This window comes from Oncorhynchus kisutch, unplaced genomic scaffold (genome assembly GCF_002021735.2).
Source record: "Oncorhynchus kisutch isolate 150728-3 unplaced genomic scaffold, Okis_V2 scaffold982, whole genome shotgun sequence".
Lineage (NCBI taxonomy): Eukaryota > Metazoa > Chordata > Actinopteri > Salmoniformes > Salmonidae > Oncorhynchus > Oncorhynchus kisutch.
This window is the reverse complement of record NW_022262927.1, coordinates 14,946-41,074: the sequence shown is the minus strand read 5'-3', so window position 1 is coordinate 41,074 and position 26,129 is coordinate 14,946. Positions and strand designations below refer to the sequence as shown.

General features: G+C 43.5%; 1 protein-coding gene across 2 annotated transcripts in view; it reads left to right on the top strand.

Moving 5' to 3' along the window:
* Positions 1–26,129, top strand: part of LOC116363978 (E3 SUMO-protein ligase PIAS1-like) — a 91,802-nt gene extending 65,673 nt beyond the window's left edge. Inside the window, exons 3-14 of one of the 2 annotated variants that reach the window (XM_031817304.1) lie at positions 4,920–5,004; positions 5,951–5,998; positions 10,842–10,932; positions 14,985–15,119; positions 15,942–16,047; positions 16,325–16,398; positions 16,572–16,732; positions 21,533–21,669; positions 21,976–22,165; positions 22,396–22,535; positions 23,407–23,447; positions 23,582–26,129. In XM_031817304.1, coding sequence (XP_031673164.1) covers positions 4,920–5,004; positions 5,951–5,998; positions 10,842–10,932; positions 14,985–15,119; positions 15,942–16,047; positions 16,325–16,398; positions 16,572–16,732; positions 21,533–21,669; positions 21,976–22,165; positions 22,396–22,535; positions 23,407–23,447; positions 23,582–23,983 — 1,610 coding nt within the window. In that variant the 3' untranslated portion in view covers positions 23,984–26,129. Of the gene's footprint in view, positions 1–4,919; positions 5,005–5,950; positions 5,999–10,841; positions 10,933–14,984; positions 15,120–15,923; positions 16,048–16,324; positions 16,399–16,571; positions 16,733–21,532; positions 21,670–21,975; positions 22,166–22,395; positions 22,536–23,406; positions 23,448–23,581 lie in introns of both variants that reach the window. The other variant, XM_031817303.1, reaches the window with a different exon arrangement.

Genomic DNA, 26,129 nt, shown 5'->3' with positions numbered 1-26,129 from the left:
GGCCTTGGGAATCGTCTAGTGGGGGGGGGCTGGGGTCTTCTTGGTTGGTCCCTCCCCCCCATCATCCTAAACGGAAAGTAATTACCACCATCAAGAGAGTTCCCTCATATTACTCTGTGATCATTTAGTGTGTGTGTGTGTGTGGGGTGGGGGTGTGTGTGTGGGGGGTGGGGGGGGGGGGGGGGGGGGGGGGGTGTAATCAAAAGGAAGCCAGTTAAGCTGTTGTCAGTATAGTTGCAGCCTGATGCCTTTCCATGTGATTGGCCCTGAACGATCTGCTTTACCCTGTCCAGCCAATCCGGTAACTACACTGAACAAAATATATAAACGTGTTGGTCACGTTTCATGAGCTGAAATAAAAGATCCCAGAAATGTTCCATACACACAAAAAGCTTATTTCTATCTAATGTTGTACACAGATTTGTTTACATCTCTGTTAGTGGGCATTTCAAAATAATCCATCCACCTGACAGGTGTGGCCTAATCAAGAAACTGATTAAACAGCCTGATCATTACACAGGTGCACCTTGTGCCCGGGGACAAAAGGCCACTCTAAAATGTGCAGTGTCACAATGCCACAGATGTCTCATGTTTTGAGGGAGCATGTATTTGGCATGCTGACTGCAGGAATGTTCACCAGAGCTGTTGCCAGACAATTTAATGTTAATTTCTCTAATATAAGCCACCTCCAACTTCTTTTAAGAGAATTTGACAGTACGTCAGAACCGCAGACCGCGTGTATGGCGTCGTGGGGGTGAGCAGTTTGCTGATGTCAGCCTTGTGAACAGAGTGCCCCATGATGGGGTTATGGTATGGGGCAGGCATGCGCTACGGACAATGAACACAATTGCATTTTATCAATAGCTGTTTTAATGCAAAGAGAGAGCGAGTTGAGATCCTGAGGCCCGTTGTCGTTGCTATTCATTCTCCTCCATCACCTCACGTTTCAGCATGATAATGCACAGCCCTATGTCGCAAGGATCTGTACACCATCCCTGGAAGCTGAAAATGTCCCAGTTCTTCTATGGCCTGCATACTCACCAGACGTCACCCATTGAGCATGTTTGGGATGCTCTGGATCAACGTGTACGACAGCGTGTACAATATCCAGCTTCTTCGCACAGCCATTGAAGAGGAGTGGGACAACATTCCACAGGCCACAATCAACAGCCTGATCAACTGCGAAGGAGATGTTGTGCTGCATGAGACAAATGGTGGTCACACCAGATGCTGACTGGTTCTGATCCACGCAACTACTTCCATTGTTATTATTATTATAAAGGTATCTGTGACCAACAGATGTATATCTGATATTGCCAGTCATGTCAAATCCATGGATTATAGCCTGAATGAATATTTCAATTGACTGATTTCTTTATATGAATGTAACTCAGTGAAGACTTTGATCTGGTTGCTTCCGGTCCAGTCAGTCAGGTAACATTGTGAACATGTTCTATCACACTGGAACTCATCAGGGGACGTTAATGGACAGGTAGCCTCCCTTTGACAGTAAATCAATTTCAACCTCCTTCAACATAAAAGGTCTTATCGTCAGGTGAATGCTGCTCCCACCAACCACATGTTTCTGATTTGGATGAGCAGCTCTCTGATCCTGTGATGTGGGGAGATGAGCAGCTCTCTGCTCCTGTGATGTGGGGAGATGAGCAGCTTTCAGCTCCTGTGATGTGGGGAGATGAGCAGCTTTCAGCTCCTGTGATGTGGGGAGATGGAGCAGCTTTCAGCTCCTGTGATGTGGGGAGATGAGCAGCTTTCAGCTCCTGTGATGTGGGGAGATGGAGCAGCTTTCAGCTCCTGTGATGTGGGGAGATGGAGCAGCTTTCAGCTCCTGTGATGTGGGGAGATGAGCAGCTTTCAGCTCCTGTGATGTGGGGAGATGGAGCAGCTTTCAGCTCCTGTGATGTGGGGAGATGAGCAGCTTTCAGCTCCTGTGATGTGGGGAGATGGAGCAGCTTTCAGCTCCTGTGATGTGGGGAGATGAGCAGCTCTCAGCTCCTGTGATGTGAGGAGATGAGCAGCTTTCAGCTCCTGTGATGTGGGGAGATGAGCAGCTCTCTGGCCAAGACGTTCTGTTGGTCCATCCTGCAAGGATCAGTTAGGAAGGGCTGAACACACACACACACACACACACACACACACACACACACACGCTCACCAGACACACACACAGACACACACACACACACACACACACACACACACACACACACACACACACACACACACACACACACACACACACACACACACACACACACACACACACACGCTCACCAGACACACACACAGACACACACACTCACCAGACACACCACACACGCTCTCACCAGACACACACACACACACACGCTCACCAGACACACACACACGCTTACCAGACACACACACACACACACACACGCTCACCAGACACACACACACACACGCTCACCAGACACACACACACACACACACACACACACACACACACACGCTCACCAGACACACACACACGCTCACCAGACACACACACACACACACACACACACACACACACACACACACACACACACACACACACACACGCGCTTACCAGACACACACACACACACACACGCTTACCAGACACACACACACACGCTTACCAGACACACACACACACTCACGCTCACCAGACACACACACGCTCACCAGACACACCACACACACACCCACTCACCAGAGACACACACACCACACTCACCAGTCACAGACACCAGACACACACACATGACAAGTCCTTTGTGCGGTCATCTACAGTGACATCATCGGTCTCACAACTCTGTCAGCACAAAGACTGGACGGTTTACTGCTGAACTACAGGCTGGGGCCGTACTACCCCCACAGTCTGTCTTCATACAGGGCTGTTTACTGCTGAACTACAGGCTGGGGCCGTACTACCCCCACAGTCTGTCTTCATACAGGCCTGTTTACAGCTGAACTACAGGCTGGGGCAGTACTACCCCCCCACAGTCTGTCTTCATACAGGGCTGTTTACAGCTGAACTACAGGCTGGGGCCGTACTACCCCCCACAGTCTGTCTTCATACAGGGCTGTTTACAGCTGAACTACAGGCTGGGGCCGTACTACCCCCAAAGTCTGTCTTCATACAGGGCTGTTTACTGCTGAACTACAGGCTGGGGCCGTACTACCCCCCACAGTCTGTCTTCATACAGGGCTGTTTACAGCTGAACTACAGGCTGGGTCCGTACTACCCCCACAGTCTGTCTTCATACAGGGCTGTTTACTGCTGAACTACAGGCTGGGGCCGTACTACCCCCCACAGTCTGTCTTCATACAGGGCTGTTTACAGCTGAACTACAGGCTGGGGCCGTACTACCCCCACAGTCTGTCTTCATACAGGGCTGTTTACAGCTGAACTACAGGCTGGGGCCGTACTACCCCCACAGTCTGTCTTCATACAGGGCTGTTTACAGCTGAACTACAGGCTGGGGCCGTACTACCCCCACAGTCTGTCTTCATACAGGGCTGTTTACTGCTGAACTACAGGCTGGGTCCGTACTACCCCCACAGTCTGTCTTCATACAGGGCTGTTTACTGCTGAACTACAGGCTGGGGCCGTACTACCCCCACAGTCTGTCTTCATACAGGGCTGTTTCTCCCACTCCGTAAGCCCCCCCCCCAGGCAGCACTTCAGCGCCCCACTGTTGCACTACACCACTCCACCAAGCCCACGGCTGTACACGGACCCAGTTTGTTGAGGAGGTGAATGACGACGAGACAAAACGGTCTTTTGATCTGTGTTTTTCTTAGGATCTCTGCCCGTGCTGGGTTCAAACTGTACTGTCACCCTACCAATTGACTATATTACACGTTCCGTATTGCTGAAGCCCCCATTTCTACTGGCATCGATGACAAGATAGCACACCCGTCCTTTTCTCAGAGCGTTCCTGGTAGCCAGTTTTGTTTTGAGAAGTCTGTCTGGAGGATAACTGGTGTGAAGAACAACCATCCCTGTTGTGGGTAAAGGACCCTGTATCGTCTGATCGGTTGAGTGAACAGACCTCTCACTGAAAAGGGACTAAGTCTCTGTTCAATCAATCAAATGTATTTAAAAAGCCCTTTTTACGTCAGCTGATGTCGCACTTGCTTGTACAGAAACCCAGGCTAAAACCTCAAACAGCAAGCCATGCAGATGTAGAAGCACGGTGGCTAGGAAAAACTCCCTAGAAAGACAGGAATCTAGGAAGAAACCTAGAGAAGAACCAGGCTCTGAGGGGTGGCCAGTCCTCTTTTCTTGCTGTGCCCGGTGGAGATTATAAGAGTACATGGCCATAAAGGCCAGATTGTTCTTCTGATTGTTCACTGTCCTCTACAGTTCCCCTCACTTATCACTAACCAGTACCTCCTCTCTCGCTCTCTGTCTCCGTCTCACTCTCTCTCGCTCTTTCGCTCGCTCTCTCTGTCTCGCTCTCTCTGTCTCGTTCTCTCACTCTCTCTCTCTCTCTCCCTCTGTGTCTCTCTCTCTCCCTCTCTCTCTCTCTCTCTCTCTCTCTCTCTCTCTCTCCTCTCTCTCTCTCCTCTCTCTCTCTCTCTCTCTCTCTCTCTCTCTCTCTCTCTCTCTCTCTGTCTCTCTCTCTCTTCTCTCTCTCTGTCTCTCTCTCTCTGTCTCTCTCTCTCTCTGTCTCTCTGTCTCTCTGTCTCTCCTCTCTCTCTCTGTTCTCTCTCTCTCTGTCTCTCTCTGTCTCTCTCTCTCTCTGTCTCTCTCTCTCTCTGTCTCTCTCTCTCTCTGTCTCTCTCTCTGTCTCTCTCTCTCTCTCCTCTCTCTCTCTCTCTCTCTCTCTCTCTCTGTCTCTCTCTCTCTGTCTCTCTCTCTCTGTCTCTCTCTCTCTCTCCCTCTGTCTCTCTTTCTCTTTCTGCAGCATCGGACAACAGCCAGCGGTTTCAGGAAACGTGTTTTGCGTTCGCACTAACACCGCAGCAAGTCCAACAGATTAGCAGCTCAATGTAAGAGACACCCTCTGCTCTACCATGTACCCTACCAACGTACCATGCCTACCCCTCTACCCTGCCATGTATCCTATACTACCATGTACCCTACCAACGTACCCCTGCCATGTATCCTATACTACCATGTACCCTATCAAGGTACCCTACCTACCCTCTACCCTACAATGTACCCTACCAACGTACCCTGCCTACCCTGCCATGTATCCTATACTACCATGTACCCTACCAACATACCCTGCCATGTATCCTATACTACCATGTACCCTACCAACGTACCCTGCCTACCCTCTACCCTGCCATGTACCCTATACTACCATGCATCCTACCAACATACCCTACCTATCCTCTACCCTACCAACGTACCCTACCTATCCTCTACCCTACCAACGTAGCCTACCTACCGTCTACCCTACAATGTACCCTATACTACCAACGTACCCTACCTACCCTCTACCCTACCTACTTTCTTCCCTACCATGTACTCTATACTACCATGTACCCTACCAACGTACCCTACCTACCATCTACCCTACCATATACCCTACCTACCCTCTACCCTACCAACTTACCCTCTACCCTACCTACCCTCTACCCTACCATGTACTCTATACTACCATGTACCTTATACTGCCATGTACCCTACTTACCCTCTACCCTACCATATATACTTTACTACCATGTACCCTACCAACGTACCTTACCCACCCTCTATCCTACCATGTACCCTACCAACGTACCCTACCTATCCCCTACCCTACCATATACACTTTACTACCATGTACCCTATACTACCATGTACCCTACCAACCCTCTACCCTACCAACGTACTCTATACTAGCATGTACCCTACCAACCCTCTACCCTGCCAACGTACCCTATACTACCATGTACCCTACCAACCCTCTACCCTACCAACCCTTTAATGTCCGTCTGTGTTTTTCAGGGACATCTCGGGGACCAAATGTGACTTCACAGTACAAGTTCAATTACGGTCAGTTGATAGAACTCATTGTTCTACTTCTAGTAGGATTCTATTAACCACTATGTAGGTCCTGATCAATATATATCCTCCCACTATACTACAACCACTATGTAGGTCCTGATCAATATATATCCTCCCACTATATTACAACCACTATGTAGGTCCTGATCAATATATCCTCCCACTATACTACAACCACTATGTAGGTCCTGATCAATATATATCCTCCCACTATACTACAACCACTATGTAGGTCCTGATCAATATATATCCTCCCACTATATTACAACCACTATGTAGGTCCTGATCAATATATATCCTCCCACTATATTACAACCACTATGTAGGTCCTGATCAATATATATCCTCCCACTATACTACAACCACTAGGTAGGTCCTGATCAATATATATCCTCCCACTATACTACAACCACTATGTAGGTCCTGATCAATATATATCCTCCCACTATACTACAACCACTATGTAGGTCCTGATCAATATATATCCTCCCACTATATTACAACCACTATGTAGGTCCTGATCAATATATATCCTCCCACTATATTACAACCACTATGTAGGTCCTGATTAATATATATCCTCCCACTATACTACAACCACTATGTAGGTCCTGATCAATATATATCCTCCCACTATATTACAACCACTATGTAGGTCCTGATCAATATATATCCTCCCACTATATTACAACCACTATGTAGGTCCTGATCAATATATATCCTCCCACTATACTACAACCACTATGTAGGTCCTGATCAATATATATCCTCCCACTATACTACAACCACTATGTAGGTCCTGATCAATATATATCCTCCCACTATATTACAACCACTATGTAGGTCCTGATCAATATATATCCTCCCACTATATTACAACCACTATGTAGGTTCTGATCAATATATATCCTCCCACTATATTACAACCACTATGTAGGTCCTGATCAATATATATCCTCCCACTATACTACAACCACTATGTAGGTCCTGATCAATATATCCTCCCACTATACTACAACCACTATGTAGGTCCTGATCAATATATATCCTCCCACTATACTACAACCACTATGTAGGTCCTGATCAATATATATCCTGATCAATATATATCCTCCCACTATATTACAACCACTATGTAGGTCCTGCTCAATATACTGTATATCCTCCCACTATACTACAACCACTATGTAGGTCCTGATCAATATATATCCTCCCACTATACTACAACCACTATGTAGGTCCTGATCAATATATATCCTGATCAATATATATCCTCCCACAATATTACAACCACTATGTAGGTCCTGATCAATATATATCCTCCCACTATACTACAACCACTATGTAGGTCCTGATCAATATATATCCTCCCACTATACTACAACCCCTACGTAGGTCCTGATCAATATATATCCTCCCACTATACTACAACCACTATGTAGGTCCTGATCAATATATATCCTCCCACTATACTACAACCCCTATGTAGGTCCTGATCAATATATATCCTCCCACTATACTACAACCACTATGTAGGTCCTGATCAATATATATCCTCCCACTATACTACAACCCCTATGTAGGTCCTGATCAATATATATCCTCCCACTATACTACAACCACTATGTAGGTCCTGATCAATATATATCCTCCCACTATACTACAACCACTATGTGGATGTTACCATGTCAAGCCAGCTAGATACTAGACAGAGGAAGTGACTGTTACCATTAATTATACTAGACAGAGGAAGTGACTGTTACCATGATTTATACTAGACAGAGGATATAGATGTTACCATGATTTATACTAGACAGAGGAAATGACTGTTACCATGATTTATACTAGACAGAGGAAGCGACTGTTACCATGATTTATACTAGACAGGATATAGATGTTATCATGATTTATACTAGACAGAGGATATAGCTGTTACCATGATTTATACTAGACAGCGGAAGTGACTGTTACCATGATTTATACTAGACAGAGGAAGTGACTGTTACCATGATTTATACTAGACAGAGGATATAGATGTTACCATGATTTATACTAGACAGAGGATATAGCTGTTACCATGATTTATACTACACAGAGGAAGTGACTGTTACCATGATTTATACTAGACAGAGGATATAGATGTTACCATGATTTATACTAGACAGAGGATATAGATGTTACCATGATTTATACTAGACAGAGGATATAGATGTTACCATGATTTATACTAGACAGAGAATATAGCTGTTACCATTATTTATACTAGACAGAGGAAGTGACTGTTACCATGATTTATACTAGACAGAGGAAATGGCTGTTACCATGATTTATACTAGACAGAGGAAGTGACTGTTACCATGATTTATACTAGACAGAGGAAATGACTGTTACCATGATTTATACTAGACAGAGGATATAGATGTTACCATGATTTATACTAGACAGAGGAAGTGACTGTTACCATGATTTATACTAGACAGAGGAAGTGACTGTTACCATGATTTATACTAGACAGAGGAAGTGACTGTTACCATTAATTATACTAGACAGAGGAAGTGACTGTTACCATGATTTATACTAGACAGAGGAAATGGCTGTTACCATGATTTATACTAGACAGAGGAAATGACTGTTACCATGATTTATACTAGACATAGGATATAGCTGTTACCATGATTTATACTAGACAGAGGATATAGCTGTTACCATGATTTATACTAGACAGAGGATATAGATGTTACCATGATTTATACTAGACAGAGGATATAGATGTTACCATGATTTATACTAGACAGAGGATATAGATGTTACCATGATTTATACTAGACAGAGGAAGTGACTGTTACCATGATTTATACTAGACAGAGGAAGTGACTGTTACCATGATTTATACTAGACAGAGGAAGTGACTGTTACCATTAATTATACTAGACAGAGGAAGTGACTGTTACCATGATTTATACTAGACAGAGGAAATGGCTGTTACCATGATTTATACTAGACAGAGGAAATGACTGTTACCATGATTTATACTAGACATAGGATATAGCTGTTACCATGATTTATACTAGACAGAGGATATAGCTGTTACCATGATTTATACTAGACAGAGGATATAGATGTTACCATGATTTATACTAGACAGAGGATATAGCTGTTACCATGATTTATACTAGACAGAGGAAGTGACTGTTACCATTATTTATACTAGACAGAGGAAGTGACTGTTACCATGATTTATACTAGACAGAGGAAGTGACTGTTACCATGATTTATACTAGACAGAGGATATAGATGTTAACATGATTTATACTAGACAGACTCCCACCCAAATGACATAACATCCTATCACGAACCACAAAATGGAAATATGAAAAACATGAATTAAAGAATATGACACAGCCTACAACTGAAATATAATGATTAGACTGTAAATGTAGCCTATGTCAAATACAATGATTTAGCCAACACGTTTAATTACAGACAATCACTAAGCCAAATGATTTATATATCTTCTGTGAAAATAAAGTTAGGCCACTGAAGACTAAGTGTTAATGAATTACCACGGTGTAAATGAAAGTGATATGGATTACAGCAACTGTGTGAAGCGCAATTTAAATATCATTATAAAACAAAGCACTTTGTTTCTGTTTCTATGGTTACAATATCGACTTCCAAACAATAGGAAGTGACCCTCCACATTTCTTTCCAATTCAGACATAGTCTTTCAGTACTTGTCGTCCTGTCAGAACATATAAACTACCAGCCCAACCACGAACACAACAAAACCATGTTTATAACCACACAACATAAAACATGTTACTATAAACTACCAGCCCAGATCAATTGTCCTCCTGACTGGTGCAGTGGTCTAAGACTCTCAGTGCTAGCTGTGGTCTAAGGCTCTGCATCTCAGTGCTAGCTGTGGTCTAAGGCTCTGCATCTCAGTGCTAGCTGTGGTCTAAGGCTCTGCATCTCAGTGCTAGCTGTGGTCTAAGGCTCTGCATCTCAGTGCTAGCTGTGGTCTAAGGCTCTGCATCTCAGTGCTAGCTGTGGTCTAAGGCTCTGCATCTCGGTGCTAGCTGTGGTCTAAGGCTCTGCATCTCAGTGCTAGCTGTGGTCTAAGGCTCTGCATCTCAGTGCTAGCTGTGCCACTAGAGATTCTGGGTGAGATTCTGGATGAGACGAGACTAACTACCAATTGGATACCACGAAATTGGGGAGAAAAATACAAATATATATATATTTTAAATAAATTGCTCATTGTCAGGTAAAATTGCCGTACTAAAATGTTCCGATGATAATTCCCACCAGAAGGCGAAAAATGTTGGTTGCAATGAGGATGGAAACATAACCCTGACATCTGTCTTAGGGAGGGGTTAGGGAGTGGAAACATAACCCTGACATCTGTCTTAGGGGGTGGAATCATAACCCTGACATCTGTCTTAGGGAGGGGTTAGGGGGTGGAAACATAACCCTGACATCTGTCTTAGGGGGTGGAAACATAACCCTGACATCTGTCTTAGGGGGTGGAAACATAACCCTGACATCTGTCTTAGGGGGTGGAAACATAACCCTGACATCTGTCTTAGGGGGTGGCCAATGCTGGATGCAATTGAGATGAGCTGTGCAGGTGAATTTCGCACGTATTGATGGTTTACCGAGAGATCAGCTGGCCATAATCTAGTGGCCATTCTTCATTGCAATATGCCCATTATGGCGTGTGTGTGCGTGTGCGTGTGTGCGTGTGCGTGTGTGTGTGTGTGTGTGTGTGTGTGTGTGTGTGTGTGTGTGTGTGTGTGTGTGTGTGTGTGTGTGTGTGTGTGTGCAGGTTTTGTCTCTCTGAGACGAGTTGTCCTCAGGAAGACCACTTTCCGCCCAATCTGTGTGTGAAGGTGAACGGGAAGCCATGCAACCTCCCGGTAAGAAACACAACTCCACACACTGTACAGTACTGTTAGTTACACACTGTACAGTACTGCTAGTTACACACTGTACAGTACTGCTAGATACACACTGTACTGTTAGTTACACACTGTACCATACTGCTAGTTACACACTGTACAGTACTGTTAGTTGCACACTGTACAGTACTGCTAGTTACTGTCAGTTACACACTGTACAGTACTGTTAGTTACTGCAAGTTACACACTGTACAGTACTTCTAGTTACACACTGTACAGTACTGTTAGTTACTGTTAGTTACACACTGTACAGTACTGCTAGTTACACACTGTCCAGTACTGCTAGTTACACACTGTACAGTACTGTTAGTTACACACTGTACAGTACTGCTAGTTACACACTATACAGTACTGTACAGTACTGCTAGTTACACACTGTACTGTACTGTTAGTTACACACTGTACAGTACTGTTAGTTACTGCTAGTTACACACTGCACAGTACTGCTGGTTACACACTATACAGTACTGTTGGTTACACACTGTACAGTACTGCTAGTTACACACTGTACTGTTAGTTACTGCTAGTTACACACTGTACAGTACTGTTACACACTGTACTGTTAGTTACTGCTAGTTACTGTTAGTTACACACTGTACAGTACTGCTAGTTACACACTGTACAGTACTGCTAGTTACACACTGTACAGTACTGCTCGTTACACACTGTACAGTACTGCTAGTTACACACTGTACTGTTAGTTACTGCTAGTTACACACTGTACAGTACTGTTAGTTACACACGGTACTGTTAGTTACTGCTAGTTACTGTTAGTTACACACTGTACGGTACTGCTAGTTACACACTGTACAGTACTGTTAGTTACACACTGTACAGTACTGCTAATTACACACTGTACAGTACTGCTAGTTACACACTGTACAGTACTGCTAGTTACACACTGTACAGTACTGTTAGTTACACACTGTACAGTACTGTTAGTTACACACTGTACAGTACTGCTAGTTACACACTGTACAGTACTGCTAGTTACTGTTAGTTACACACTGTACAGTGCTGTTAGTTACACACTGTACAGTACTGTTAGTTACACACTGTACAGTACTGTTAGTTACACACTGTACAGTACTGCTAGTTACACACTGTACAGTACTGCTAGTTACTGTTAGTTACACACTGTACAGTACTGCTAGTTACACACTGTACAGTACTGTAAGTCACTGTTAGTTACACAATGTACAGTACTGCTAGTTACACACTGTACAGTACTGTTAGTTACTGCTAGTTACACACTGTACAGTACTGTTAGTTACACACTGTACAGTACTGCTAGTTACACACTGTACAGTACTGCTAGTTACACACTGTACAGTACTGTTAGTTACACACTGTACAGTACTGCTAGTTACACACTGTACAGTACTGTTAGTTACTGTTAGTTACACACTGTACAGTACTGCTAGTTACACACTGTACAGTACTGTAAGTCACTGTTAGTTACACAATGTACAGTACTGCTAGTTACACACTGTACAGTACTGTTAGTTACTGCTAGTTACACACTGTACAGTACTGTTAGTTACACACTGTACAGTACTGTTAGTTACACACTGTACAGTACTGCTAGTTACACACTGTACAGTACTGCTAGTTACACACTGTACAGTACTGCTAGTTACACACTGTACAGTACTGTTAGTTACACATTGTACAGTACTGCTAGTTACACACTGTACAGTACTGTTAGTTACACACTGTACAGTACTGTTAGTTACACACTGTACAGTACTGCTAGTTACACACTGTACAGTAGTGCTAGTTACTGTTAGTTACACACTGTACAGTACTGCTAGTTACACACTGTACAGTACTGTAAGTCACTGTTAGTTACACAATGTACAGTACTGCTAGTTACACACTGTACAGTACTGTTAGTTACTGTTAGTTACACACTGTACAGTACTGCTAGTTACACACTGTACAGTACTGCTAGTTACACACTGTACAGTACTGCTAGTTACACACTGTACAGTACCGTTAGTTAAACACTGTACAGTACTGCTAGTTACACACTGTACAGTACTGTTAGTTACACACTGTACAGTACTGCTAGTTACACACTGTACAGTACTGTTAGTTACACACTGTACAGTACCGCTAGTTACACACTGTACAGTACTGCTGGTTACACACTGTACAGTACTGCTGGTTACACACTGTACAATACTGCTAGTTACACACTGTACAGTACTGCTAGTTACACACTGTACAGTACTGCTGGTTACACACTGTACAGTACTGTTAGTTACACACTGTACAGTACTGTTAGTTACACACTGTACAGTACTGCTAGTTACACACTGTACAGTACTGCTGGTTACACACTGTACAGTACTGCTAGTTACTGTTAGTTACACACTGTACAGTACTGCTAGTTACACACTGTACAGTACTGTAAGTCACTGTTAGTTACACAATGTACAGTACTGCTAGTTACACACTGTACAGTACTGTTAGTTACTGCTAGTTACACACTGTACAGTACTGTTAGTTACACACTGTACAGTACTGCTAGTTACACACTGTACAGTACTGCTAGTTACACACTGTACAGTACTGTTAGTTACACACTGTACAGTACTGCTAGTTACACACTGTACAGTACTGTTAGTTACTGTTAGTTACACACTGTACAGTACTGCTAGTTACACACTGTACAGTACTGTAAGTCACTGTTAGTTACACAATGTACAGTACTGCTAGTTACACACTGTACAGTACTGTTAGTTACTGCTAGTTACACACTGTACAGTACTGTTAGTTACACACTGTACAGTACTGTTAGTTACACACTGTACAGTACTGCTAGTTACACACTGTACAGTACTGCTAGTTACACACTGTACAGTACTGCTAGTTACACACTGTACAGTACTGTTAGTTACACATTGTACAGTACTGCTAGTTACACACTGTACAGTACTGTTAGTTACACACTGTACAGTACTGTTAGTTACACACTGTACAGTACTGCTAGTTACACACTGTACAGTAGTGCTAGTTACTGTTAGTTACACACTGTACAGTACTGCTAGTTACACACTGTACAGTACTGTAAGTCACTGTTAGTTACACAATGTACAGTACTGCTAGTTACACACTGTACAGTACTGTTAGTTACTGTTAGTTACACACTGTACAGTACTGCTAGTTACACACTGTACAGTACTGCTAGTTACACACTGTACAGTACTGCTAGTTACACACTGTACAGTACCGTTAGTTAAACACTGTACAGTACTGCTAGTTACACACTGTACAGTACTGTTAGTTACACACTGTACAGTACTGCTAGTTACACACTGTACAGTACTGTTAGTTACACACTGTACAGTACCGCTAGTTACACACTGTACAGTACTGCTGGTTACACACTGTACAGTACTGCTGGTTACACACTGTACAATACTGCTAGTTACACACTGTACAGTACTGCTAGTTACACACTGTACAGTACTGCTGGTTACACACTGTACAGTACTGTTAGTTACACACTGTACAGTACTGTTAGTTACACACTGTACAGTACTGCTAGTTACACACTGTACAGTACTGCTGGTTACACACTGTACAGTACTGCTAGTTACACACTGTGCAGTACTGCTAGTTACACACTGTACAGTACTGCTAGTTACACACTGTACAGTACTGCTGGTTACACACTGTACAGTACTGCTAGTTACACACTGTACAGTAATGTTATTCACTGTTAGTTAGACTCTGTACAGTACTGTTAGTTACACACTGTACAGTACTGCTAGTTACTGCTAGTTAAACACAAACCATACCTTCAATTACAATAAACATTTGATTGAGATGTGGTGTGACTTTTCCCCCTCTCTCCCTCCCTTTCTCCCTTCCTCCCTCTCTCTCTCTCCACCTGTCTCTCTCCCTTCTCTCTCCCTCCCTCTCTCTCCCTCCACCGGTCTCTCTCCCTTCTCCTCTCTCCCTCCACCTGTCTCTCTCCCTTCTCTCTCCCCCCCTCTCAGGGTTATCTTCCTCCAACGAAAAACGGTGTGGAGCCGAAGCGCCCCAGCCGGCCCATCAACATTACCTCAGTGGTCAGATTATCCACCACAGTCCCCAACACCATCGTGGTGTCTTGGACCTCAGAGGTTGGAAGGGTAAGAAATGATAAGATTGAAGAGATGATACATTTAAAATTATCTTAATTTGATTGTTGTCTATCTTAATTGTAAACATTTCTAGAAAACATTTAGTTTCTTTCTGACCTATTTATTATAATTTTTTGTTGTATTTCTATATATATTTTTTAAATTTAATGTTTTAAATGTTTTTATTTAGTTATTATTGCCCCCTTTTCTACCCAAATTCCTGGTATCCAATTGGTAGTTAGTCTTGTCCCATCGTTGCAACTCCCATACGGACTCGGGAGAGGTGAAAGGTCGAGAGCCACGCGTCCTCCGAAACACGACCCCGCCTAGCCGCACTGCTTCTTGACACATTGCTCGCTTAACCCGGAAGCCAGCCGCACCCATGTGTCGGAGGAAACACCGTGCACCTGGCGACCGTGTCAGCGTGCACTGCACCCGGCCCGCCACAGGAGTCGCTAGAGCGCGATGGGACAAGGACATCCCTGCCGGTCAAACCCTCCCCTAACCCGGACGACGCTGGGCCAATTGTGCACCGCCTCATGGGTCTCCTGGTCGCGGACGGCCCGGGATCGAAACCCGGGTCTATAGTGGTGCCTCAAGCACTGCGATACAGATGCCTTAGACGTCTGCGCCACTCGGGAGGCCAATTTATTTGATGTTTTGAGCACTTAGACTTTACTCCTGTAAGAAATGCTCTGTATAAATAATGTTTTGGTTTGGTAAGAACAGTGGGGCAGAAACACATGAATAAAAGTGCGGTAGAAAAGTGCAGTGATCCGGATGAAAAAGAGAGTGATTTTAACAACCCTACAGCACCTTCTGTGTTTTCAGAGCTACTCTATGGCGGTGTACCTGGTCAAGCAGCAGTCGTCCACAGTACTGTTGCAGAGACTACGGTCCAAAGGCATCAGGAACCCAGACCATTCCAGAGCACTCAGTAAGGGTTGCCAGAACGACACACTGTTTACATTGTTAGCACTGTTAGCATGCTAGGTTAAATATATGGATCTGGCTGAACGGGTCCATGACACACGTGTATCTAGCTACATATTTAGTTCTGGCCTGTTGAAACCAGGCGTCTCGTTCTGTATTGTCATGGCGCTCTGTACTATATTCCATGTGAAGTGTTCATGTACTGTAGAAGGTTGTGCAGGTCTTGTATAGGTGGTTATGATTGCTGCTTCTTCTTCATGCTGTTCTCTGTCCCCCTGCAGTCAAAGAGAAGCTAACTGCAGATCCAGACAGTGAAATCGCCACCACCAGCCTGCGTGTGTCGCTGCTCTGTCCGGTAAACACACACACTCTGTCTTAATACCCCTATTACTGTGCTTTACTGTGTGTGTCCCGACTTGTCTCAATACCCCTATCACCGTTTAACTACTATGTATGTGGTTTGTGTGTGTGTGTGTGTGGGTGGGTGTGTGTCTGTGTGTCTGTGTGTGTGTGTGTGTGTGTGTGCAGCTGGGGAAGATGCGTCTGATGATCCCGTGCCGGGCGCTGACGTGTTCCCACCTGCAGTGTTTTGACGCTACGCTGTACATCCAGATGAATGAGAAGAAACCCACCTGGGTTTGTCCCGTCTGTGATAAGAAAGCCCCCTACGAACATCTCATCATTGACGGGTGAGACCCACAAGCCTGTACCAGCTCTTAGTGTCTCTATTTAATACAGAACATAGTGGTCCTACAGGCCTTTCAGAAAGGATTCAAGCACCTTCAATTATTCCACATGTTGTTGTGTTACAGCCTGAATTTAAATAGATTACATATTTTTTTTTAATTGTCACTGGTCTACACACAATACACCATAATGTCAAAGTGGAAGTATGTTTTTTTAAATTTGTAGTAATTAATAAAAAATGAAAAGCTGAAATGTCTTGAGTCAGTGAGTATTCAAACCCCTTGGTCATGGCAAGCCTAAATAAGTTCAGGAGTAACAATGTGCTGAACAAGTCACATAATAAGTTGCATGGACTCAATAATAGTGTTTAACATGAATGACTACCTCATCTCTGTACACCACACATACAATTATCTGTAAGGTCCCTCAGTCGAGCAGTGAATTTCAAACACAGATTCAACCACAAAGACTAGAGAGGTTTTCCAATGCCTGGCAAAGAAGGACACCTATAGGTAGATTGGTAAAAAATAACTAAAATAAAAAGCAGACATTGAATATCCCTTTGAGCATGGGAAAGTTAGTAATTACACTTCGGATGGTGTATCAATACACTCAGTCACTACAGAGATACAGGTGTCCTTCCTAACTCAGTTGCCGGAGAGGAAGGAAACAGCTCAGGGATTTCACCATGAGACCAATGGTGACTATAAAACAGTAACAGAGTTGAATGGCTGTGACAGGAGAAAACAACATTGTAGGTACGCAACAATACTAACCTAAATGACAGAGTGAAAAGAAGGAAATCTGTACAGAATAAAAATATTCCAAAACTTACATCCTGTTTGCAACACGGCACTAAAGTAATAATACAAACAATGTTGCAAAGCAATTATATTTTTGTCCTGAATAGAAAGTGTTATGTTTGGGGCAAATTCAATACAACACATTACTGAGTACCATTCTCCATATCTTCAAGCATAGTGGTGGATGCATCATGTTATGGGTATGCTTGTAATCGTTAAGGACTGGGGGAGTATTTCAGGATAAAAAATAAACTGAATGGAGCTAAACACAGGAACAATCCTAGAGGAAAACCAGGTTGTCTGCTTTCCACCAGAGATGAATTCACAGTTCAGTAGGACAAAAACACAAGGCCAAATCTACACTGGAGTTGCTTAACAAGAAGACAGTGAATGTTCATGAGTGGCCTGGTTACAGTTTTGACTTAAATCTACTTGAAAATCTATGGCAAGACCTGAAAATGGTTGTCTAGCAATGATTAAAAACCAATTGACGGAGCTTGAAGTATTTTGAAAGGAATAATGGAAAAATGTTGCACAATCCAGGTGTGGAAATCTCAGAGACTTACCCAGAAACACTCTACTGTCACTGCCAAAGGAGCTCCTGCAAAGTATTGACTCAGGGGTGTGAATACTTATGTAAGTGAGATATTTCTGTATTTCATTTTCAATAAATGTGCAAAAATGTCTAAAAACACGTTTTCACTTTGTCATTATGGGGTGTTGTGATGTCATTATGGGGTGTTGTGATGTCATTATGGGGTGTGTTGTGATGTCATTATGGGGTATTGTGATGTCATTATGGGGTGTTGTGATGTCATTATGAGGTGTTCTGATGTCATTATGAGGTGTTGTGATGTCATTATGGGGTGTTGTGATGTCATTATGGGGTATTGTGATGTCTTTATGGGGTGTTGTGATGTCATTATGAGGTGTTCTGATGTCATTATGAGGTGTTGTGATGTCATTATGGGGTGTTGTGATGTCATTATGGGGTATTGTGATGTCATTATGGGGTGTTGTGATGTCATTATGGGGGGTGTTGTGATGTCATTATGGGGGGTGTTGTGATGTCATTATGGGGGGTGTTGTGATGTCATTATGGGGGGTGTTGTGATGTCATTATGGGGTGTTCTGATGTCATTATGAGGTGTTGTGATGTCATTATGGGGTGTTGTGATGTCATTATGGGGTATTGTGATGTCTTTATGGGGTGTTGTGATGTCTTTATGGGGTGTTGTGATGTCATTATGAGGTGTTCTGATGTCATTATGAGGTGTTGTGATGTCATTATGGGGTGTTGTGATGTCATTATAGGGTATTGTGTGTGTGTATGGGTGAGGGGGGGGAATCTATTTAATCCATTTTGAATTCTGTAACACAACAAAGGCTGTAACACAACAAAATGTGGAATAAGTCCAGGGGTATGAATACTTTCTGAAGGCACTGTGTATACTGTATACATCTATGTTATTATACCGTATCACAGAAACTTGCGGCGGAGCCCCTACAATTTTGTGCAGATTTTCTTACTTTTAGGCTGGAAAGTAGCACATCATCCGGGAACGTGCCACTGTATATTCCTCTGGGTTTAGTTCCTTTATGTTCTGTGCCCAGTTTCAGACTTTAATGGTCACATCAGACCTGATGGGTTTCAAATGTGGAGCCCAACAATTCTTTACATGGCTCCAGTTGCAACCAACTTATTTTTCTGCACAAATTCAATATTCACCCATAGGGTGACATTTTGGGTGAGCAGTGATCAAAATAAACAGGGAGTTGAGAATAGTTGATTAGCAGCATGAATTTGTGCTTATTAGCTGGGGGGTTGTTGAGTTGAACGGTCTGTGGTTGTGTTCTTCAAACATGAAATGGTATTGAATCCAGATAGTCACATCCAACCATAGGGCGGGATTCTGCTAGTTGACCTACAGTATGTACAAAAACAACCTTCTCAGTTATACTGTATACAAGACCACTCTAATCAGTTATACTGTATACAAGACCACTCTATTCAGTTATACTGTATACAAGACCACTCTATACAGTTATACTGTATACAAGACCACTCTATTCAGTTATACAAGTCCACTGTATTCAGTTATACTGTATACAAGTCCACTCTATTCAGTTATACTGTATACAAGTCCACTCTATTCAGTTATACTGTATACAAGTCCACTCTATTCAGTTATACTGTATACAAGACCACTCTATTCAGTTATACAAGTCCACTGTATTCAGTTATACTGTATACAAGTCCACTCTATTCAGTTATACTGTATACAAGTCCACTCTATTCAGTTATACTGTATACAAGTCCACTCTATTCAGTTATACTGTATACAAGACCACTCTATTCAGTTATACTGTATACAAGTCCACTCTATTCAGTTATACTGTATACAAGTCCACTCTATTCAGTTATACTGTATACAAGTCCACTCTATTCAGTTATACAAGACCACTCTATTCAGTTATACAAGTCCACTCTATTCAGTTATACTGTATACAAGACCACTCTATTCAGTTATACTGTATACAAGACCACTCTATTCAGTTATACTGTATACAAGTCCACTCTATTCAGTTATACTGTATACAAGTCCACTCTATTCAGTTATACTGTATACAAGTCCACTCTATTCAGTTATACTGTATACAAGTCCACTCTATTCAGTTATACTGTATACAAGACCACTCTATTCAGTTATACAAGTCCACTCTATTCAGTTATACTGTATACAAGTCCACTCTATTCAGTTATACTGTATACAAGTCCACTCTATTCAGTTATACTGTATACAAGTCCACTCTATTCAGTTATACTGTATACAAGACCACTCTATTCAGTTATACTGTATACAAGACCACTCTATTCAGTTATACTGTATACAAGTCCACTCTATTCAGTTATACTGTATACAAGTCCACTCTATTCAGTTATACTGTATACAAGTCCACTCTATTCAGTTATACTGTATACAAGTCCACTCTATTCAGTTATACTGTATACAAGACCACTCTATTCAGTTATACAAGTCCACTCTATTCAGTTATACTGTATACAAGTCCACTCTATTCAGTTATACTGTATACAAGTCCACTCTATTCAGTTATACTGTATACAAGTCCACTCTATTCAGTTATACTGTATACAAGACCACTCTATTCAGTTATACTGTATACAAGTCCACTCTATTCAGTTATACTGTATACAAGTCCACTCTATTCAGTTATACAAGTCCACTCTATTCAGTTATACTGTATACAAGACCACTCTATTCAGTTATACTGTATACAAGACCACTCTATTCAGTTATACTGTATACAAGTCCACTCTATTCAGTTATACTGTATACAAGTCCACTCTATTCAGTTATACTGTATACAAGTCCACTCTATTCAGTTATACAAGACCACGCTATTCGGTTATACAAGTCCACTCTATTCAGTTATACTGTATACAAGTCCACTCTATTCAGTTATACTGTATACAAGTCCACTCTATTCAGTTATACTGTATACAAGTCCACTATTCAGTTATACTGTATACAAGACCACTCTATTCAGTTATACTGTATACAAGTCCACTCTATTCAGTTATACTGCGTACAAGTCCACTCTATTCATTCCTACATGAGAGATTCAGATGGTCTTTTCTATTTTATACAATCTGTAGTGTATAGAGGTATTTACACACACCAAGTAAACAACATGAATAACACCTTACACACAATGACTGTAACACAACGTAAATAACACCGTACACACAATGACTGTAACACAACGTGAATAACACTGTACACACAATGACTGTAACACAACATGAATAACACCGTACACACAATGACTGTAACACAACGTGAATAACACCGTACACACAATGACTGCAACACAACGTAAATAACACCGTACACACAATGACCGCAACACAACGTGAAGACATTGCATGTACAGTATACCTTCACACTGTTGTTTCTGTGTGTCTGTCTTGTCCAGGTTGTTTATGGAGATCCTGAACAGCTGTGTAGACTGTGATGAGATCCAGTTTAAGGAGGATGGCTACTGGGCCCCCATGAGGACAAAGAAGGAAGTACAGGAGGTCTCGTCAGCGTCCTACAGCAACGGACTGGAAGGTGAGAGAGGCGGTGTGTAAGGGCAGGCTTTTGGTCCAGCCCTGCAGCTTTTAACATGCCTGATTCCACTACTCTGTTTGTTGGACCTTGTATCAGAATGTGTGTTAGAACAGTGCTGGAACAACAGGCTGCAAACCCAGTGTCTCTCGTTGTGTTAGATGATATTATTCTGGCTTGTTATCATTACACTATATGTCTGATGACTATTCCACTGTGTTGCCACTTGCTCTATGCTGGGGTGTGTAAATCACTGCAAAATATGCTAGCTATATTGATTTGATTGTTTCCCGTGTCTCTCCCCCCCAGGCTTGCACCGGTCGGCGGTAGGGGAGCAGAGGAGCTCGTCGTCCCACAACGGGGGCAGTAGTAGGATGAAGGTGGAGGTGATCGACCTGACCCTGGACAGCTCCTCAGAGGACGACGATGATGACCAACCGCCCCTCAAGAGGCCGTGCCCCTCCCTGTCCCCCACCTCGCCTCCCATCGTCAACAAGGGGTGAGGCCCACCTCCACCAATACACCTCACACCAATCTCACCTACCTCACCCCTTTCACCTCTCCTTCCCCTCCCGCCCCTCCCTCCCCTCTCACCCCTCATACCCCTTTCACACCTCTCACCCCTCATCTCTCGCACCTCTCACACACCTCTTACACTCCTCTGTGTGTGTTAATATTCTCTCTGTCTGTCTGTCTCTCTTTCTCTGTGCTGTGTGTGTGTGTTTGCAGAGTGTTGAACCTGCACCACCAGGTGTCCCCAGTGAGCCGGACCCCCAGCATGCCGTCTGTGGACACCAGCTACATCCCCCCCGTACCTCCCCTCATCCAGGACTACCGTCCCTACTACCACGCCCCAAACCAGCTCACAGGTAACATACTACCACACCCCAACCCAGCTCACAGGTAACACACTACCACACCCCAACCCAGCTCACAGGTAACACACTACCACACCCCAACCCAGCTCACAGGTAACACACTACCACACCCCAACCCAGCTCACAGGTAACACACTACCACACCCCAACCCAGCTCACAGGTAACACACTACCACGCCCCAACCCAGCTCACAGGTAACACACTACCTCCCCTCATCCAGGACTACCGTCCACACTACCACGCCCCAAACCAGCTCACAGGTAACACACACATACTACCACGCCCCAAACCAGCTCACAGGTAACACACACACACTACCACGCCCCAAACCAGCTCACAGGTAACACAACCACAAATACACAACCACACACACACACATTACCACACACACAACCACAAATACACAACCACTCACACACATTACCACACACACAACCACAAATACACAACCACTCACACACATTACCACACACACACAACCACAAATACACTACCACACACACACATTACCACACAACCACACACACAACCACAAATACACAACCACACACACAACCACAAATACACAACCACACACACACAACCACAAATACACAACCACACACACATTACCACACTTACGCAACCACACATACACAACTACACACACACATACACAACCACACACACACACCAACCTAGTACAACACACTGCCTCGACACATTTCGTCAAGAGTCTCCTCAGGGTCTGTGGAGACCAGTATGTCCCTGTATACAGTAAACACTAACTTGTCTGAGTCAGTTGAACCTGTACTGATCATGGTTCATTGTGAATAAAATGAATGACTGTATGTTGTGTTTGGTTCATTGTTTTATTCACAGATCTGAATTTCTTCTCCTTTCTACAAGGGGACAATCATCAGGTATGTTTTAGATGGAACCCCCCCCCTGTAGGCCTCCTGAAGTCAACACTATTAGCCTCTAAAGATGTTCCCAGAACTTGGGTTTGGTAACAAGATGAATATAAGTGAATGTACCTGTTTGTCCTCCTCTGAAGCATTACAACATGGTGATGGCCGCCGCCGCCGCTGCCTCGGCCTCGGACGACCACGAGCTCCTTCTCAACCACTTCCGTCCCTACACCACCTCCTCCTCGTCCTCCTCCCAGCTGTTCCTGGACCAATCTGGGGCGCCCTCCTCTGGCTCGCTGGCGCCCGTCAACGGTGGTGATGGAGGAAACAGCAGCGGTGGCAGCAGCAGTAGCCTAGTGTCCTCTAGCAGTCTGAGAGACACTCACAGCACACACTCTCACACACACCCCACGCACTCACACACACACCCCACGCACTCACACACACACCCCACCCACTCACACCCCGGCGTAGGAGGTCGGTCCAGTGCTGATGTGGCGGCCGCAGCCCTCTACGGGGCCGTCCCCGACGTGATCTCACTAGACTGACGATTTTGTTTTCGGCGACTAGCGACTGACTCCGAAACAGAGGGTTTGTTGGTTGTTTAATGGAGGATGCAGTCATGACTACTAAACTGACGCAGAAACAGTTTAACGGTCCCACCCAGTCTACAGCTCTGGTTTTGAGTTGTGTTGTTAAGGCTGACTCCAGAACAGTGGAATACCTGTCTGTGGCGGAGCCGGTCCCGAGGTGTCGTTTGACTGGGCTGACCCAGGAACAGTTATAAAGTCACACCCCACAGATGGATGGGATTGGCACCTAGTGTTGCTTGACTGAGTCCAGAACAGTTACCTGTTGGTAGCTGGCTCCCTGACATCATTCCACTAGACTGACTCCAGAACAGTTATCGGTTGGTAGCTGGCTCCCTGACGACATTCCACTAGACTGACCCCAGAACAGTTACCGGTTGGTAGCTGGCGGCTCCCTGACGACATTCCACTAGACTGATATCAGAGAGGTCTATGGGTTTCATCTCTGAAGTCGACAGACTGGACCTAGATCAGCTCCCTGCCGGTACCTACCAGAAACGCCGTGCAAAAACGGAGGAAGACTTTTTTTTTTTTTGTACGAAAAGAGTAACGCTGTGTACAGAGAACAACAAGTATATTTTCTCTTTTTACTTTTGTATATTAATTAATTGAATAATTTTTCTGTCCCGTAAGTAACTTCAGTTGCTATTTTGAAGTGGAGACTGAAGATATACATACGTTTCCCCTCGATATAATGAACTTTAATATCTCATGACTTTTCTTTGGTTTTTATCCTGATCTGATGGGGATTTTCCTCACACATTCATGGCATTACCTCTTGACATTTTCAACTTATCGATCTCTCTCTACTCTTCATTTTTGAAATCACAGTTGAATTTATTCTCAAATCAAATCAAATCAAAAAATCAAAAAATTTGATTTGATTTGATTTGAATTTATTCTCCAAGACAATATATTTTCCCTGGTTGACTTGTTTGTTACTGTATAATTTGTTTTGGTATTCTGCGTTCTAAGTTATATGTAAGATATATGAATAAGTCTCTCTGGATAAGTGGATCTGCTAAATGACGTAAACATGCATTCCCTAAGGACTTCAGCTTGATGCTGTGGGGAGTGTATAGCTAGGTGGGTGATATTAGACATTTCTGATTTTCATCTGTTAAAGGGCCAGTGGCGTCAGAATTCTGTTTCCAGGTGTTTTTATCATAGTGCACAACGGCTGATGAAACTAACATGGTAAAAGTGTGAGAAAAAAAACGTAAATCAGTTTTATTTCCTGATAGTTGCTGGATGAAAATAATCTACACAGGACCTTGTAATCAGCAGGTTTGTTTGGGCGGGAATTTTGGCTTTACATGGTGACGTCACTATGTGGTAAATTGGTTGCTAGACCAATAGCAAAGAGACTTCCAAACCCTCTCTGCCAATAACAGCTCGTGTTCAGTTTCCCCCCTTCCCACTCAGACCACTCCCGGACCAGTCTCGGCTAAATTCTTGCTTTAGAGCGGGTTTTTTTCTTCCTAAAAAGCTATTTTTGCCCATTTTTATGGTCATCTATTACAGTAAGGTGCTTCATGTTACCTAGAAATGATTTGATATCGATATATAAACGGCTGCATTGGGCCTTTCATTTCCCCCCCCCCACCCTTCAATTAACCGTCTGTGCAGTCATTATCATTATGCACAATATTTCAATTTGACAACATTTGAGCAGAAAATGTGTTGACATGTGTATGGTTCTTAAAACTACGGTTGACACAGAATGCCTGTTTAACTTGAGAAATACAGAAACACAGTCATGTCATGCTTTTATTTGACACCTTGTTTATATCCTGTTGTTGTTGCTTTGGTTTTGCATATTCAACCACATTTGTCACTTTTTGCACAAAACCATGAATGAACTCAACCCACACAGAGTGCATGTGTATCTGGGCACTACATATCAGTAGTATCCTCCACCTATCACACACTCTTCCTCTCTGTTTTCACCTGGTTGTTTGTGAGACACTCCAGCTAAAGTCATAGCAGAGAGGAGTACCCTGTAGAGGTGGAGGGGAGTACCCCCGTAGAGGTGGAGGGGAGTACCCCGTAGAGGTGGAGGGGAGTACCCCGTAGAGGTGGAGGGGAGTACCTCGTAGAGGTG